We start from the raw sequence: 14838 nt of genomic DNA, 5'->3' as shown, positions 1-14838 counted from the left end.
ATTATTTTAAAGCTCTTTAGACTTTACTCTTGAAATTACTTTTTGTTTGTTATTTAGCTGGCCATACCTACATTTAATACCAGTTAAATTATATATTTTGTGGGGAAAGTGGGGAAAAAGGATAATTACTGTGAAAGTGCAGTAATATACCTTATTTAAGGTAAAGTAAATGACAGCACTTTCAGGAACGTGGGCGTATAGACACTGTAATGATTCTGCTGTTTGACTGCCAACTATAGTGAATTGGCATGACACTGCTGCACTGAATGTGAGAGCAGAGGAGAGTCAAATAGGCAACTCTTGAGTCAAGAGCTGTGAGGAGACAGCCAAGGACAAGGCCAAGGGCTTTGGAGACATCAGAGCAGACGTGGTATTGTGTGACAACAGAATAGATCGAGCTTGAAGGGACACTAGAATGCTGCGCTGTTGAAAATAGCTGCATAAAACGCATTGCTCCAAATGAATGTGAACGTGTGGGCAGACCTGTCACAGAAAGTGAAAACATTGAATTGGAGTCATTTTATCAGTCTTAAAATAATTGTCAGACAGCAGTGTGTGACAGGTAAGAGCTTTAACTTTAACGTTTTGAAGCTGTATAACTCAAAGGCTTCAAGAGTTACATCAGGATATGAAAGTTGGAAAAATGTTTGAATTTTTAAGTCCTATGTGTAATGTGATGCGTAAATCAATGGGATGTAATGTGTAAATCCCCGATATATATATATAGTATCAGTATAAATTTACACTCCAATTATGTAGTCAAATTATAGGCTCAAAAAAAGAAAAGAGAATTCCAGGTGAGACTTAAAGGGGTTTGTCCTTACGGAACATGGTCATGTACTGCCTGGCGTTGAGGTTCCAGTAGCCCCAGTTGGTCCGGTAGCCGTGCAGCGTTGCGTACTCCTCATGGTTGTAAGCCGGCTCCGTCCCAAACGTGTCGATCACCCGGATGTGACATCTGTAAGGACAGGCAACACATTAGAAAGTCATGCTTTATTTGCTTCCATTTGCGAAACAATATATCTGCGTAGATTTCATACAAGAAATAATAGATCTTCATCATATGTACAACATATGGAGGAAATGTAGGTCAACATTACTGTACATGGTAGAGTACAGTAATACAGTACATTTGTCATTTTATTAAAGTATATTTATATTAAGTATATTTGGAAATCTAAGCTCATCCCAGGATACATTATAAATGAATATATTTACATCACAGTTACCTATTTCATGTTGATATAGCGTGTTTTATTTATGTTTATGTATGTCAGACATATGGCCATATACTCCTTTGTGTATGGGCTATAAGATTTGAAGTCTGAACAGAAAAAGTAATGAATACACAGTTGAAGTCAAATCAAGGTGAGCATGCTGCAAATGAAAATGTACCACAGTAAAACAAATCTTAAGGCAATATAAGCTGTAAATACATTTTCTTCAAGCTAGAGAAGACCTCAGATACAATATTTAAATACTTTGCAAGGCCTTTAAATTTTGAAATCAACTTGCATCAAACGAGAAGCATAATAAACATTTAGACACATTTGTTGTTCTTCAACTTCTACAAATGAACAAACACAGCACTCACAGTACCAGTGCTGTTCAACCAATCCACATTTACGCAAGTCAATAAAAAAAAATAAAAATCTAATTCAGTTTGACTTCAAATGACAGCAATTTCTAAACAATGCCCCCAATTCCAAGGCTATTCAACAAAAAAAAAGCCTGAATCTCCGAAATACTACAACAGCAAGTTAACACTTGAAGTTGTTCTCCGTAGGAATTAAAAGACTGTGATTTCTTTCTCACCACCTTTTGTGTTATGAGTCATTCCGTGTTTCCAGGTTTGACAATAGGCCCCACAACAGAGAACATCTAAGAGCGCAAAAACCATTCAATACCAATGCAAGGTTGTGAATACCGAAGAAACACAAGCTAACAATGGAATAGGAGCCAGAAAATAACAGGCACCAGCACTTTTGTTTCACCGGCTGTCAAGTGTAGTGTGGGAGGTACGACGCGAAAATGACAGGAATAAAAAGGTATGCACTTTAGGGTTTAGAGGTTGGAGTAGCGATAGGGTCTGATAAGGTGTTCCTGGTGAAAGCTTACCACATCAGTCAAGCAAAACTAAGGCTGCACATCGACACAGACACATATAGACACACACACTCATGCACACAAATGCAATCTTTCTCCCTCTCTCACACGCACGCACACACACACACACACACAAAGACCGCTGTGTCCTTGTCTGTGCCAGTGCTGTGAGTGTGTTCAATCTGGCCACTCTGTGAGCTCAGGAGGATTAACAAGAGCTAAAGGCTGCCGAGTCCACTCTCTCAGCCCTGAGACTCTTTCCTGGCAGATAACTGTGTGTGTGTGTGTGTGTGTGTGTGTGTGTGTGTGTGTGAGAGAGAGAAAGGAAGTAACAAAGAGAGAACACTCAAAGGCCATTGCTAACATACTTCATTTTCTATTGTGTTCAAAATGCATCTCTTAAGGCCACTTCACTGCTTCTAGGTGCATCCCTGGCCTTGCAGCAGCACAGTGCATATTCTAGGTATCTGCGTTCTTTTAAATGAAAAAATCCACCTTCGGATCCTCTCGCACTGTTCGCTGTTATCAATCTGCAATCTTCAATGCATTCCAGGAGTTATTTAATTATGAAGTGCTGTCATTTATTTTTTTGGTGTATCCACTTTCCCTCAACCTGCCTCGTCTACTTCTACTTCAGTAAATCATTTCCTACGATTCCCGGAATACCTTTCAACAACCCCCAGAGAAAGGGCATGAACTTGTTGCTTTCAATCAGAGGTGGATGTATGGACATATATATAGCTTGAAATTGTGATCATTCAGCTGTGGGTTATATGTGTAGGTGGGGAGAGCTATAGTGATAGTGATTGAACATTGAGGCATGTCCATGATTGCAGCCGGGCCCCTTACTCAAAACACGTCTTGTGCCTGCATTGCATTCTGGGCTACTGAGGCTACTGTGAGTGGAGAAATTGGTCTCTCTGCCTCTTCTACAGTTGATTTCTCCCTGTGTGATTGTTGAACGTCGGTGCAAAACGGTGAGCCTAGAAAGAAGCCCTCGCTTTTTGATTCTCAGGGACTGACACCAAAACCTGATATTTACTGTTGATGCTTTGAATAGCCCAAAAATTGTCTGCTATCAAACTCCATTGTAGCTGCGCTGGAAATATCTTGACGGGACATCATGTTGTCTACGATCCTGCACTTATCAACTGGAATAAAAAACATACGCCACAAAACAACAAAATAGCCCAGAGATGCCAAGTACATCGCCAACAGCTGTTTTTTTTTTTAACAGTGTGAAAGTGTTTTAGGGGGGATTTTTCCTTTAACACTCCCTCTCACTATGGTAATACCAGCCCTGTGCATCACCCACTGACTTGACTGTGGTGGTGAAAAGAGTGCAATTTACAGTCATAGTGCAAACAGAACAAAATCAAAATCACTGGCTCTCTGACTGACTCCTCTCCAACCTTCTGACGTTCAAAATCTGACACCTTAGAACAGCACTTAGCTTTGCATGGAGGTATCTGCCATAATGAAGACAGGGTCCCTGGGTCTTTGTTTACTACGTTTTCAGGAGCTTTTATGATCAAAACATGAATAAATATTCCATTGAAGGCACGGCAGTCCTATTCGAGACAAGGTGACACCCCAATCTTGTTTGACACTTCTCAGATATTTACGTCAAAGACTGCAGCGTGCAAAAGGCCAACCAATAAATCGACAGTGATATATCTCGCAAGGAAGCCTCTAAAAACAGGCTTATCTAAAAGGGAGAGCCTTAAAAACGTGTGCTTATCTGTGCAGCCTCGATTTGGGACATTGAGGATGAGATTGTAGGGGAAACGGTGTGTGTGTGTGTGTGTGTGTGTTAAGGGTCACGGAAAGCTAGCAATGAATTATTAATGAGAAATGTAAGTTTCACTTGTCCCTCATACCCCAACCTCTTTCTCTTCCTCCCTCTCTCCAACCCATGCTATCATGTATCGCCAGCTCTGAAATGGTAGAAATTTTTCTGCCTACAGATAAGAGTTCCCGAAGGGGGGGAAGGAGAAGAGTGGAAGAAGAGGGGATAAACGGAGGAGTAGCTGAGCTGAATATCTATCGGGAGATCAGAGTACGGGGCTAATCTGGGTTAAACGGCTGCTCAGCAGGGCTCAACAGTCCTTGGGGGGAATATGGCAGGGTGGTGTGTTGTCACCCACACTCTTTTACTTTAACTACGGGGAGTGAGAAGAACCTGGGATCCACTGGACAATGGAAGACATTTAAATGCTGCTATTGTTGCAGTACGCTGTATTATGCTTTACCTGGCCCAAGAAGCAGTTTAGAAATGCGTACGACCATTCATCCCTCAGCAACATGCACATCTATGGCGGAATCAATTCCACAGCGATCTGTGTCATCATGACTCTTTGCTACATGTAAAATCTGGATGCATGCAACATGATCTTTACCTGCATTTGATCACTGCAGTCCCTCAAACTTGACTCATTTGGTGCTGATACTACACTGAAATAATGGGGAAAATGACATGTTTTCTAAAGAATTTGGTTGTTGGAATCTGCTGCCGAATAGAAGAACTGCAGGCTATACAAGAGTTTTCAACTGGTTTGCCAGGATATGCTGGTGTGTCACAGATATAATCAGGTGCCTTGAGATTTTGCTTAAATGTTAATACACTGTTGAACAAGAACACTACATTAACGATCCGATACAATGCTGTTAACAATATTAACATTCAATTTAGGGTGCTGATGATCTTCCTTCCTCTGAGCTGAAACCATTAGCAGCTCTTTGTGTTTGCTGACATTCTTGTATGATCACTCTGGGCTTTTCACTTGACATTTCCAAGCAATGAATAATTTGGTGTGCAATAGTAGGGAGCAATTAATAATTTGTGTCATGGCACCAAAAAATATGACAACTGCGGCTATACAGCACCTCACCATTGACGTGCATTCAGAAATGCAGTATGTTCAAACATCTGTGTGTGTAATTAGTGATAACACCTTGTCTTGCGCTTCAGCACACATGATAATAATAGAGTTACACAGCTTAAGTGTTACACACAAGTGTTATAATACAATTTGTGTTATCTAGACATAGAGATGATGCAGTCTTGTTAGACATAACCTCCTTAGTCTGGCCCTGTTATCACCACCATAGAGAGGATGGTGCAGGAAAGAAAGGAACATAAACATTCAGGAGAAGAAGACTGAGGTGCAACATGTAAATGTCATGTTGGAAGTCTATATCCTAAAGAGAAGGCCAAAGTAATATTTTTTTTATTTATAGAGCATTGTTCAAAGGAAAGAGCTATTGGCATATGGCATATTGGCAAATACACAAGATGCTGTACTTGCGCTACTGTCTTTACTTTTTCTGCCTGTAGTTTGCAGTATACTTCCATGTCTCTATATACAGGGCTCTTTAAAAGTGCAGGGATGTGTATAATGGTTGCCATCATAGAAGTACTCCCTCATCTATCCATCATTTATCTTCCATTAGTACTGCAGCAGATGCTGCAGCTTACTCATTACTCCATACTCATTAGTCTTTTTCAGATTTTGTAAAAGTAGAACTACATGAGCATTTCGCTACTGTCATGTGAAAACCTTGTAACTCCAATTTTGCCGATTTCCATGTTTTCATTTCAATTGAAGGATTACATGCTCCTCTATGAACTGAGAGAATACATCTTGGGGTTGTGAACCCTTTAAAGCCCATTGGATAATGGCATTGTCATCAGGCTAAAAACAAGGCTATTTTTCTTCGTTCCTGAAAAGTTGACATTTTGGAGATGCGTTTTCATCTGACAGTGACGATTTGTAACACAAAACTTCACTGTCCCTCAGCCAACTCGTCGTCAGATCATTACTTGTACCTTCTACCAGCTGAAAATAGAACCAGCATAGGGATTTTTGAAACAATTCCTCATGGAGTTCAAGCAACAGTGCAACAACAATTCATTGTTGCATGAAGTGAGAAATGGGACCTCTATGACAGCTAAATCTGTAACTGTTGTTGAGGACCAGAATCTCACAGTTTAAGGTGAGTTTAAGCTCGATGATTATTCAATTGTACGGATGGGACGATATATCAAAATTCAATATATCATGATATAAAAATGTGACAATATGTAACGTGGGGCAGAAAAATGAATCGCGATGTTAGCTCCATTTTATTCTGCCGTAGTAATCACAAATGAGACGGCTTGCTCATCACGATTTCACAAGCTCTCCATCCAAATTATAGTATTTACACTTTGTAATGACATTTTTTAATTGTTGTTTACATTCTAGCAAGCCAATGCCATTGCTAGAAAGATTTGTGGCTCAGAAATAAACATAATTCTGCACAGTCAGACTTGGTGTCACTGAACTTTTATTTATTACATCGTATCATGGTTGTATCGAATCGTCCCATCCCTATTCAATTGTAAACATTTGTTAAGATGATTAATCAACATGCTCTTGTGTTAGCTTTCTTTGAACCTAAGCTGTTTGTGCTTACAAGCCAGCGTTGACTACCCAAAGCATCTACAGGCCCCAGTGAAGTACAGGCCCTCTGGCTAGTCCTGTGTCTTAGTGAGGTGCTGTTTCTTTCTGCAGGCCTTCCCCTGGATATCTCTCCCAAAGCACAGGGAATCAATATGCGAGTCCTATTATCAGATGGGTGGGTGTGATTTAAGACTATCTCCTATCGGCTTTCAGCATCTTTACACACACACACGCGGCATGCGCACACACATGCACACGCGCACACACCCACACACCAGACAGGACAGCGCGGTGTTGTCCAGGCATAATAAATGAATGTGGATGTCGGTGGGAACATAAAACAAAAGTAATTAAAGCGAGCTGAAGGGTCCCAGAGCTCAGAGCATTTGATTAATGATGCCTTTCAGCTCATGGGGCTCAACTAGCCCGCTCTGTCCTGATGGGGCAAGGGAGAGAGAGAGAGAGAGAGAGAGAGAGAGGGAGGGAGAGAGAGGGAGAGAGAGGGAGAGAGAGGTGAACGAGGATGTCATTGACCCGCCCTAAACCTCTAGGGGGCTGGGGAATTGCTGGGCTAAGATAAATGGATGAAGCGGTTAGGTGCGAACGTCTTGTTGTTGGGAGGGAAATATTAGTAAGAAGAAAAGATAAAAAGAACTGTAGTTTGCTCGCTCTACGGTAGATCGATACAAATCAATGGCGTATGCTGCGTATCATATACTGGGTTGTAAATTTTAGTGAATCCCTGATAGCCTGCAGTGTGTTAAGAGATCTGCACCTGAGCTCTCGAGTTCTCATAAAAAATTGAACATCCTGGGCGTTCTCGTTGATGTATTTGAAGTGCGTCCTCTTGAGAAAAGTGAGGATTATAGATTCCTGTTTTCACCGGTGGCGGCGAGACATTCGAAGAACGCTTTCGCCACAAGCCTCCGTCGATCAAACGGCCGTCTCTCACAAACACTAAAAGTCGCATCCGGTTCGGGAAACCAGAAATCAAGACTCCGCGGTAATGACGGAGCCGAGGACTGCTGACCTCAGCATGCAATTAAGAGCAGACTGTTGGTTGACTGGCATCCTGTCTGGGGGAAACGAGGGATTGCGTGTGTGTGTGCATGTGTGTGTATGTGCGTATCTCTGTGCAATAGACAGAAACCGAGAAAGACAGAAGGGAGAGAGAGAGAGCCAAGCAGGGTGTGTGCTGGGAAAATTGCTTCCCAGCCCACCCGTAATGCATTTCTCTCACTCATAATTGGATTTTAAAAATACATGGAGCGTCATACTCATGGCCCCTTTATATGTGGTGTCAGGTTGACTCCAGATACCTTCCACTCCTCTGTTTTGCAGTCTCTCTCACTCTCTCTCTTTCCTCTCTCCCCCGCCTCGCACACACCTTTCTCTTTCATTATTGTATCTCTTTCTCCCCTCTCCCCTTCACTCACATTACCCTCCTCTCTTTTTCTTCTCTCATTGCTGGTTTTCTGCACACTGGGAGCAAAAATGGGGAGGCAAAATGTCAATTGCTGTCATCGCATACAGGGGGCAGACAAAGATGCCAATTTATTGGACCAGGAAGAATGACAATTGGACAGAGGGGGGTGGCTGCAAGCTGCTTTTAAGGGGCTGGCGAGGGCGAGGCTCAAGCTGAACTTTCAATCTTCTGCGTTCGTGAGGCAACTTAGGCTGAGTGGAGACGGGATCGTAACGCTGCGCCCTGCGGGGCTGTTGAGCTTATTTTTCTGGATGTATTGCGGCACTTTAATTTATTGTTTTGGGCATTACTTCTAACTTTGTTTTGTTGCCGCGGTCTCATGACTGTCGTGGCCTAGTTTCCAAGTTGTTCCGTCTTTGTAGCGATGCCAAAAGCCATTAGCGAGCTGTAAGCACACTTTCATAATTGCGCGATAAAAAAAGTCTCAAAAACAAAAAAACGATCAGCCTGTTTCTCTTTAACCATCGCGCTCGTCTTTCTTCTCTCTCATGAGGCAGATGTCTTTCCTGTTTATGCCTCTCCAGCGCTCTTTCTGTCTCGTCTTTCTTTTTTCTGTGTTTAACCACCTCCCTCCTATTGACGGTAAGCCTCTGAATGCAAACAGCAGCAATAATAAGCTGCTGACACAGTTTGATTGGGGTTTGGTGCACTGGTGTATCGGTGTGTGTGTGTGTTCGGGGGCGAGTATGTGTGTTGAGCTGTCAATACCACGTATGCCTCCAATCTCGCACTACATGTGATGTAGTGCGAGATTGTTCTTGCTGTGCAGACTAATGGTGCATGACAGGTGGTTCAGTGCGAGTCTGTGCATGCGTGTGTGTGTGTGTGTGTGTGTGCATGTGTGGGTGTGGGTGCGTGTGCATGTGCGTGTGTGTGTGAATGTTTGTGTAGTGTGCCGTGAAGCTGTTTCCTGTCACATCACAACATGTGAAGTCAGTCGCAGACAGTGCATTCGGAAGGCTTGTTAGCTGGGTGCCAGCTTGGATAAGGGAGACTGTGTGCGCGTGTGTGCGTGCGCGTGTGTGCGTGCATGTGTTCACGGCCATAGTGTGAATTTAACAAGCTGAATGAGTTACAATCAGACATCTGGTCAGAGACATGTACACCTTATTACCCGCCATAATGAATCCATAAACACAGACCATAAACCAACCTGCCTGCTTGCCTGGAAAATTACTGGCACACGCACATGTTAACATCATGTGCATCGACCTCCACACACACCCACATACACATTAATGAGCATATGCACAGGTAAAGCAACAGCAGTGTAGAAATGCAGTAACGTAGCACACACACACACACACACACACACACACACACATAGACACACACAGTGTCCATCCACTAACTTGTGTTTCTTGAGTGACAGCCCCATGTGTTGCTTCATCTGCTGCAGGCCATGGTAGTCGGTGTAGATGAGGTCAAAGGGCAGCGGGCCGGTCAGCGGGCAACTGCCTCTTCCCGGGGGCACGCCGAGGAACCTGCAACACACACACACACACACACAAAAACACAGTTTATACCAGCACACTATGGAGAGACACAGGACAGAGAAACAGCGATGTGCGATGGATTCACTCCCATGACATCGGGAGAACATGGAATTCACCTCAGCGGATCGAGCCACCGAGACGTCTCAGCATTCATTGTTAATTAAAAGATTTCTTTCTTTTTAGGTGTAGCTAGACAGACTGGAAAGGGGATAAAGACAAATGGGTCAGCATGGTTTGAGCTGGGATTCAGACCCATTCAAACCTGTCTACATAGTATGTGGACTAATTGGTTCAGCCAGACCCAGAAGTTGGTTACTGACACATCGTTTTCTTAATGAGACAACATATGCCATTTAGTGGACTTTTTTATCCAAAGTGCCTTGAAGCTGCTCGAGGCAATTTCACATGTTTGCAGCCCAAAATGGCAGCGAGAGGTAATTGTTTGAAATGTAAAGGCTTCAATACTGAGAAATCCTGTAAGGTGACGTAAGTAAACTGCACACATGTTTACCAACCTGACCGCTCTGTGATGCTTTATACCAAAACTCATGGTATGAAGCATCACATTGCTGTTTAAAAGGCTTAGGCTACTGATAACTATCATTATATTTTAGCAGAATTATGCCTGTTTTTGTTTGCGGGAGACAGACTCTAGGCTATTTTATGCTTAATAACAGCACTCCTGCAAACACCAAATAATCGGATATTTATTCATAACGGGTTGGAGCTGGACCCAGAATGTGTGATTGCTGGAATTTGAACAAACATGCTGTTACATTAGAAGGTACCCCCTGTATTGTGTGCTAAACCACTACAGACCACCAAGCTGCCCTGGCGATGTTGGGTCCCTGCAATGACAAAGGCAAGCAGACACGTTGATGTCAAACAAATAAATGCCCCGAACTGTCAAGACTTACTCTTGTTCAGGGACGCGCAGCTTATCATATCAAAGTTGCGGATCTAATTCCCCCTGAGAACTGAAATAGGGCTGCGACTGAAAGATGAATAAAAAAACAGCTTGTTTTCTGATCACACAGTATCACATGGCTAATGCTAAGTTCAATCAAAAGGTACGAGCCAGGGAGCGTCGGGGAGGCCCTCGGCATAATAAAACATAATTCAAACAAACAGGATGAAAAGAGCTGAATTTGTAATGACCTGGCTGAATTGTATCTTATAACGGCAACGACATCAGCAACAACAGATGGTCGATGGAGGGAGGGAGGGAGGGAGGGAGGGAGGAGGGAGGGAGGGAGGGAGACGGAAAGAAAGAAGAGATACAGTGAAACTTGTGTTGAGATCGTGTGTGTGTGTGTGTGTGTGTGTCAGGTGCTTGACTCTGTGTGTTTGTATGCATTTGATCTTTGTTTTTAATATCTTGTGGGATCCAAATGTCTGTCAGTATATATATCTACACACATCTATCTATCCATAAACACACACACACACACACACACACACACACACATTACAGCTAGACCTCCATGGCCAGGAGAATCTCTCTTTTGAAGTTCATTTTCACTCGGGGTACCAAGTACACACCCACACCCACATTGTACAAACCCAAGGAACGCCAGAGATGTTCTGCTGAGAATGCTGAGTACTATGTCCAGTGTCACTTCCTTGTTTGACTCATTGATTGGCTGAAGACCTCTCAGTTGCCGTGCCAACAGCAACCTCTATTGGATACGTGACCTGTGAGTGGTCTGGCATCTTTTACTTTGGCCCTCCCGTGACAGACGAAGCCAAAAGGCTAATGGAGACGGTAATGCAAGTCAGACCCCCGGTGAATTTCATCTCGCTGCGCTAGTTTTACATCAGAGTCTTTTTGGTTGAAGTACTTATCCAAAGGGGTCATTTGATAGTCTTGCGAGCCAGCACTTACAGGAGCTGGGCTGGCAGCCGCAAAACCGCTATCAGACAGCAGTGCAAAGCGCCGGGATAAAAGGCTCTGATGAAAACTATGAAAAAGTTCGGAGATGGGCAGTATGTGAAAAGGAAATGAGATCAAAGAAGTTGCCTGAGTGTGCTGGCTATAATGTATCTGTGTGTGTGTGTGTGGGTGTGTGCACATTTGTGTATTCAGTCATTTTCATCGGAGTAGAAAGAGACATTTCTGTAGAATTAGAAGAGTGTACATGCATTCAAATGTTCTACAGAGGAAACCTTATTTGTAACAACACACTCATATAAAAGAAAAGCAACAAATACGTCTTTTCACTGGAGTATAATACAACAATATAATATGTATACTGTTGTCGAGTGTCGATTGTTCAGGAACTAAGAACAGCCTTGTTTTCAGCTTGACCACTATGCATTTTTCAGTTTTTCCAATGAGGTTTTGAAAGGCTTTCATAAGACCACAGACAGACAGAGACCATAGAGCAGGCCTATTCAATTGGCGGCCCGCGGGCCACATCCGGCCCAGAAGCAACCTCCGAGTGGCCCAGCGAGCTTGAATTATAGGCTATTTTAATAGCAATTTTAATATTTTAATTGTAATATTATTTATCTAAAAATTTGGACTCGTTTTCACTTGTCATGAATTTATTTCCTCCGTGGCAGAAAAACACGTTACACGAGGCTTCAGAAACTCCTGCAGGTTAAACTGGACTAACGAAACACTTCTGGGGCTGACTGACAGACTCAAACTACGCTACAAACAACCCATAATGCAACACTCCGTGTAGGAGTCGGTTTTACACCGGTACTTTATCCATTCAAAAAGAATATCTGATGTTGTGAACACGTTTGTCTAGTCCTTGAATATAAGACGACCCCCACTTTTTCTGAAAATATGTCTCTGTCAACCCTGAAACGTAGAACTGACAATGAAAACCGTCGGTTTAACCCTGCCTGGACTGGCAAATACTTGTTTATTTTACCGCCATCTCCAAACGCCAAACCAATGTGTTTAATTTGCAATGAGTGCGTTGCGGTAGTTGTGCGCGGTAGAATATAATATTCGGAGGCACCACATTGAGAAACACCAAACTTTCCGGACAAACTTTCCCGAGGGATCACAGGAGAGGGACGCTAAAGTGCAGAGTTTGATTGCATGTTACGATCGGAGCCGTGTTAACTTACCCTGGTGCGGTCATGCACAGACCAAGAGAGAGCTGCAGCAGCTTCCCTTCCTGGATCCTGGATCTTGGCAAAGAAGAAAAGGCCATTCACAGACTCCGAAACCGTGAAAGAATGCATGCTGGCTGTCGTGGATGAGGTGATAAATGACGACAAAATTAAAACTAGTGTGACATCCGCTATTAAAAATGTACCCCTGTCTGACACTTCAACTGTTCGCAGGGTTGAAATTCTAGCTACAGATGTTTGTGTGTGTGTGTGTGTGTGGGAGAGAGAGGGGAGAGGGAGGGAGGGAGATACTGGTAGAGAGAGATAGAGTGTGTTATTGGTTACTGTTATTGCCACTTGTTATGATTCTGTGCATTGATAGCTCTTTTTTATTCTGTTTCTGCACTTTGTGATGTGCCTGGGTCAGATATGTGACCAAAAATATTTTTTTTTATTTCAAAAGTGAAACAATAAACATTGCTATTTTTTTTACTACATTCATTTGCGTTTGTTTAAAATTTGTCATTACCAAAAGCTAAAAAAAGGTTTTAAATAGGCTGCTGAAAATGTCTGGCCCATCTACATTTCCTGGTTTTAAAATCTGGCTCAATTGAATTTGTAATTGAATAGCCCTGCCATAGAGGAACCATGTAATCTTTCAATCGAAGTGAAAACTTTGAAAAGAATTGTAGTAATGGGATTTTCACCTGACGCCGACAAAATTAGGCTGGCTGTATCAAAGGATTTCAGCACTGACCACCTATGGTTTCTAAAGCCTCGTAACCCATCACGGGATACCATGATGGGTTTTCAAGTACGCACTTTGCCTGGAGTGTGTTGCCCCTCATTAGTCTTTTGTCCATTAGCGATATCACGTCCCTCTCCATCCCTATAGATAATGGAGAGCTCTCGTGGGTAAAGAGGCCCATTCCGCATCTAGCGCCTGTGAGAGTTTGAGGGGAAGATAGTGAAAAGTGAGCTTTCTACGGTGTTATTCAGGCTTGTGAGAAAAACAGATTATATTGAACAACTGGGACCCTACCCTGGTCCTACACACAGACTCTCTAACCCAAATGTGGGCAAAGCTTTGAGTGCAAAGCTTTGAGTGCAACGCCGTCGGACCAAACGCCTCCTCGCTTCACCATGAGGCCTCGCTTGCTGCGGCACCTTATTCCCCCGCATCACTCTCTTTAAAGCCTCTTAAAGACGAACAGTGCGTCTGAATCTATAATCATTTTTGTAAAGTGCTCCCCGTGGAAAGGTTACGCAAAATGTTCTGCAAACAGTTCTTCTTGTTTACACACCAACACTGGGACTTAAAGACATAATGACAAAAACCTGATACTCACGCACCGAACCCTTAAACCAATTCTGCAAAAATAAAAGGCACATTGTCTGCTTTTCACTCAGCCTGCAATTCTAAATCGCACTTTTTCCAAAACACGACACACAATTCTGCACTTTTGGCACATTCTTCTTAACCAAACTCTCTTGTATTCAGTTGGAAAGCACTTCCATTCAAAATGCTAAAGTAAAATTGGCCATATTGATTACTTACAGGTACAACACTTGCTGCTAAATTGCTCAGTTCCAAATCAGAGCAGAGGGCAAAAGGTGAGCTGTTCTGGAGATGAAAGGATGGCAACATTGCAGAGAGAGGCAGAGGGAGAAGAAGAGTGAGGGTGAGAGGCAGATGAGGAGGAAGAAGAAGAGGAAGGAGAACAAACATCCTCATATGATTGTGTGTGTGTGTGCGTGTGTTTGTGTGTGTGTGCATCATTTGGAATATTTCCTTTTGCAAGAGATTTGTGGAGTGTTTGTATTTTTGAGAAAATTAGCTATAATTTCAGAAAATGTGTGTAAACAATTAATAAAAAACTGTAATGGGAATATCATGCCTAAAGCTCTCCTCTATCATATCACTCGGTGATAACCAGTCAAGTATTACCAGAACAGTGGCACTGTTCAAAATGACAAACATGTCCCTAAAGCAATTCTACAGTAAATCGATAAAAAACACAACAAACTGGCAGTGTGTTATCTCGATAGGAACCAGTGTGAGGCAGAGAGAGAGAGAGAAAGAGAGAGAGAGAGAGAAGGGGGAGAGAAAGAGAGAGAGAGAGCAATCCTAAGACCTTAGCCTGAGAGAAGAGAGAGGAAGAGTGTATGTCTTTGTCTGTGTGTGTGTGTACGGTTGTGTGCGTGTGTGTGTGTGCATGAGAGATACAGCGAG

The 14838-nt window shown here is 42.8% G+C and overlaps 1 protein-coding gene across 1 annotated transcript in view; it reads right to left on the bottom strand.

The window, feature by feature from the left end:
• The window catches only part of LOC139929594 (alpha-1,6-mannosylglycoprotein 6-beta-N-acetylglucosaminyltransferase B-like), a 113645-nt gene that overhangs the window by 15720 nt on the left and 83087 nt on the right, over positions 1 to 14838 (bottom strand). Inside the window, exons 9-10 of the mRNA XM_078290728.1 lie at positions 9390 to 9521; positions 825 to 958 (exon numbers count right to left, since the gene is read on the bottom strand). Coding sequence (XP_078146854.1) covers positions 825 to 958; positions 9390 to 9521 — 266 coding nt within the window. The remainder of the gene's footprint in view (positions 1 to 824; positions 959 to 9389; positions 9522 to 14838) is intronic.

This window comes from Centroberyx gerrardi, chromosome 3 (genome assembly GCF_048128805.1).
Source record: "Centroberyx gerrardi isolate f3 chromosome 3, fCenGer3.hap1.cur.20231027, whole genome shotgun sequence".
NCBI classification, from domain to species: Eukaryota; Metazoa; Chordata; class Actinopteri; order Beryciformes; family Berycidae; genus Centroberyx; species Centroberyx gerrardi.
The sequence above is the reverse complement of the archived record's forward strand: the minus strand, read 5'-3'. Positions and strand labels throughout refer to the sequence as shown.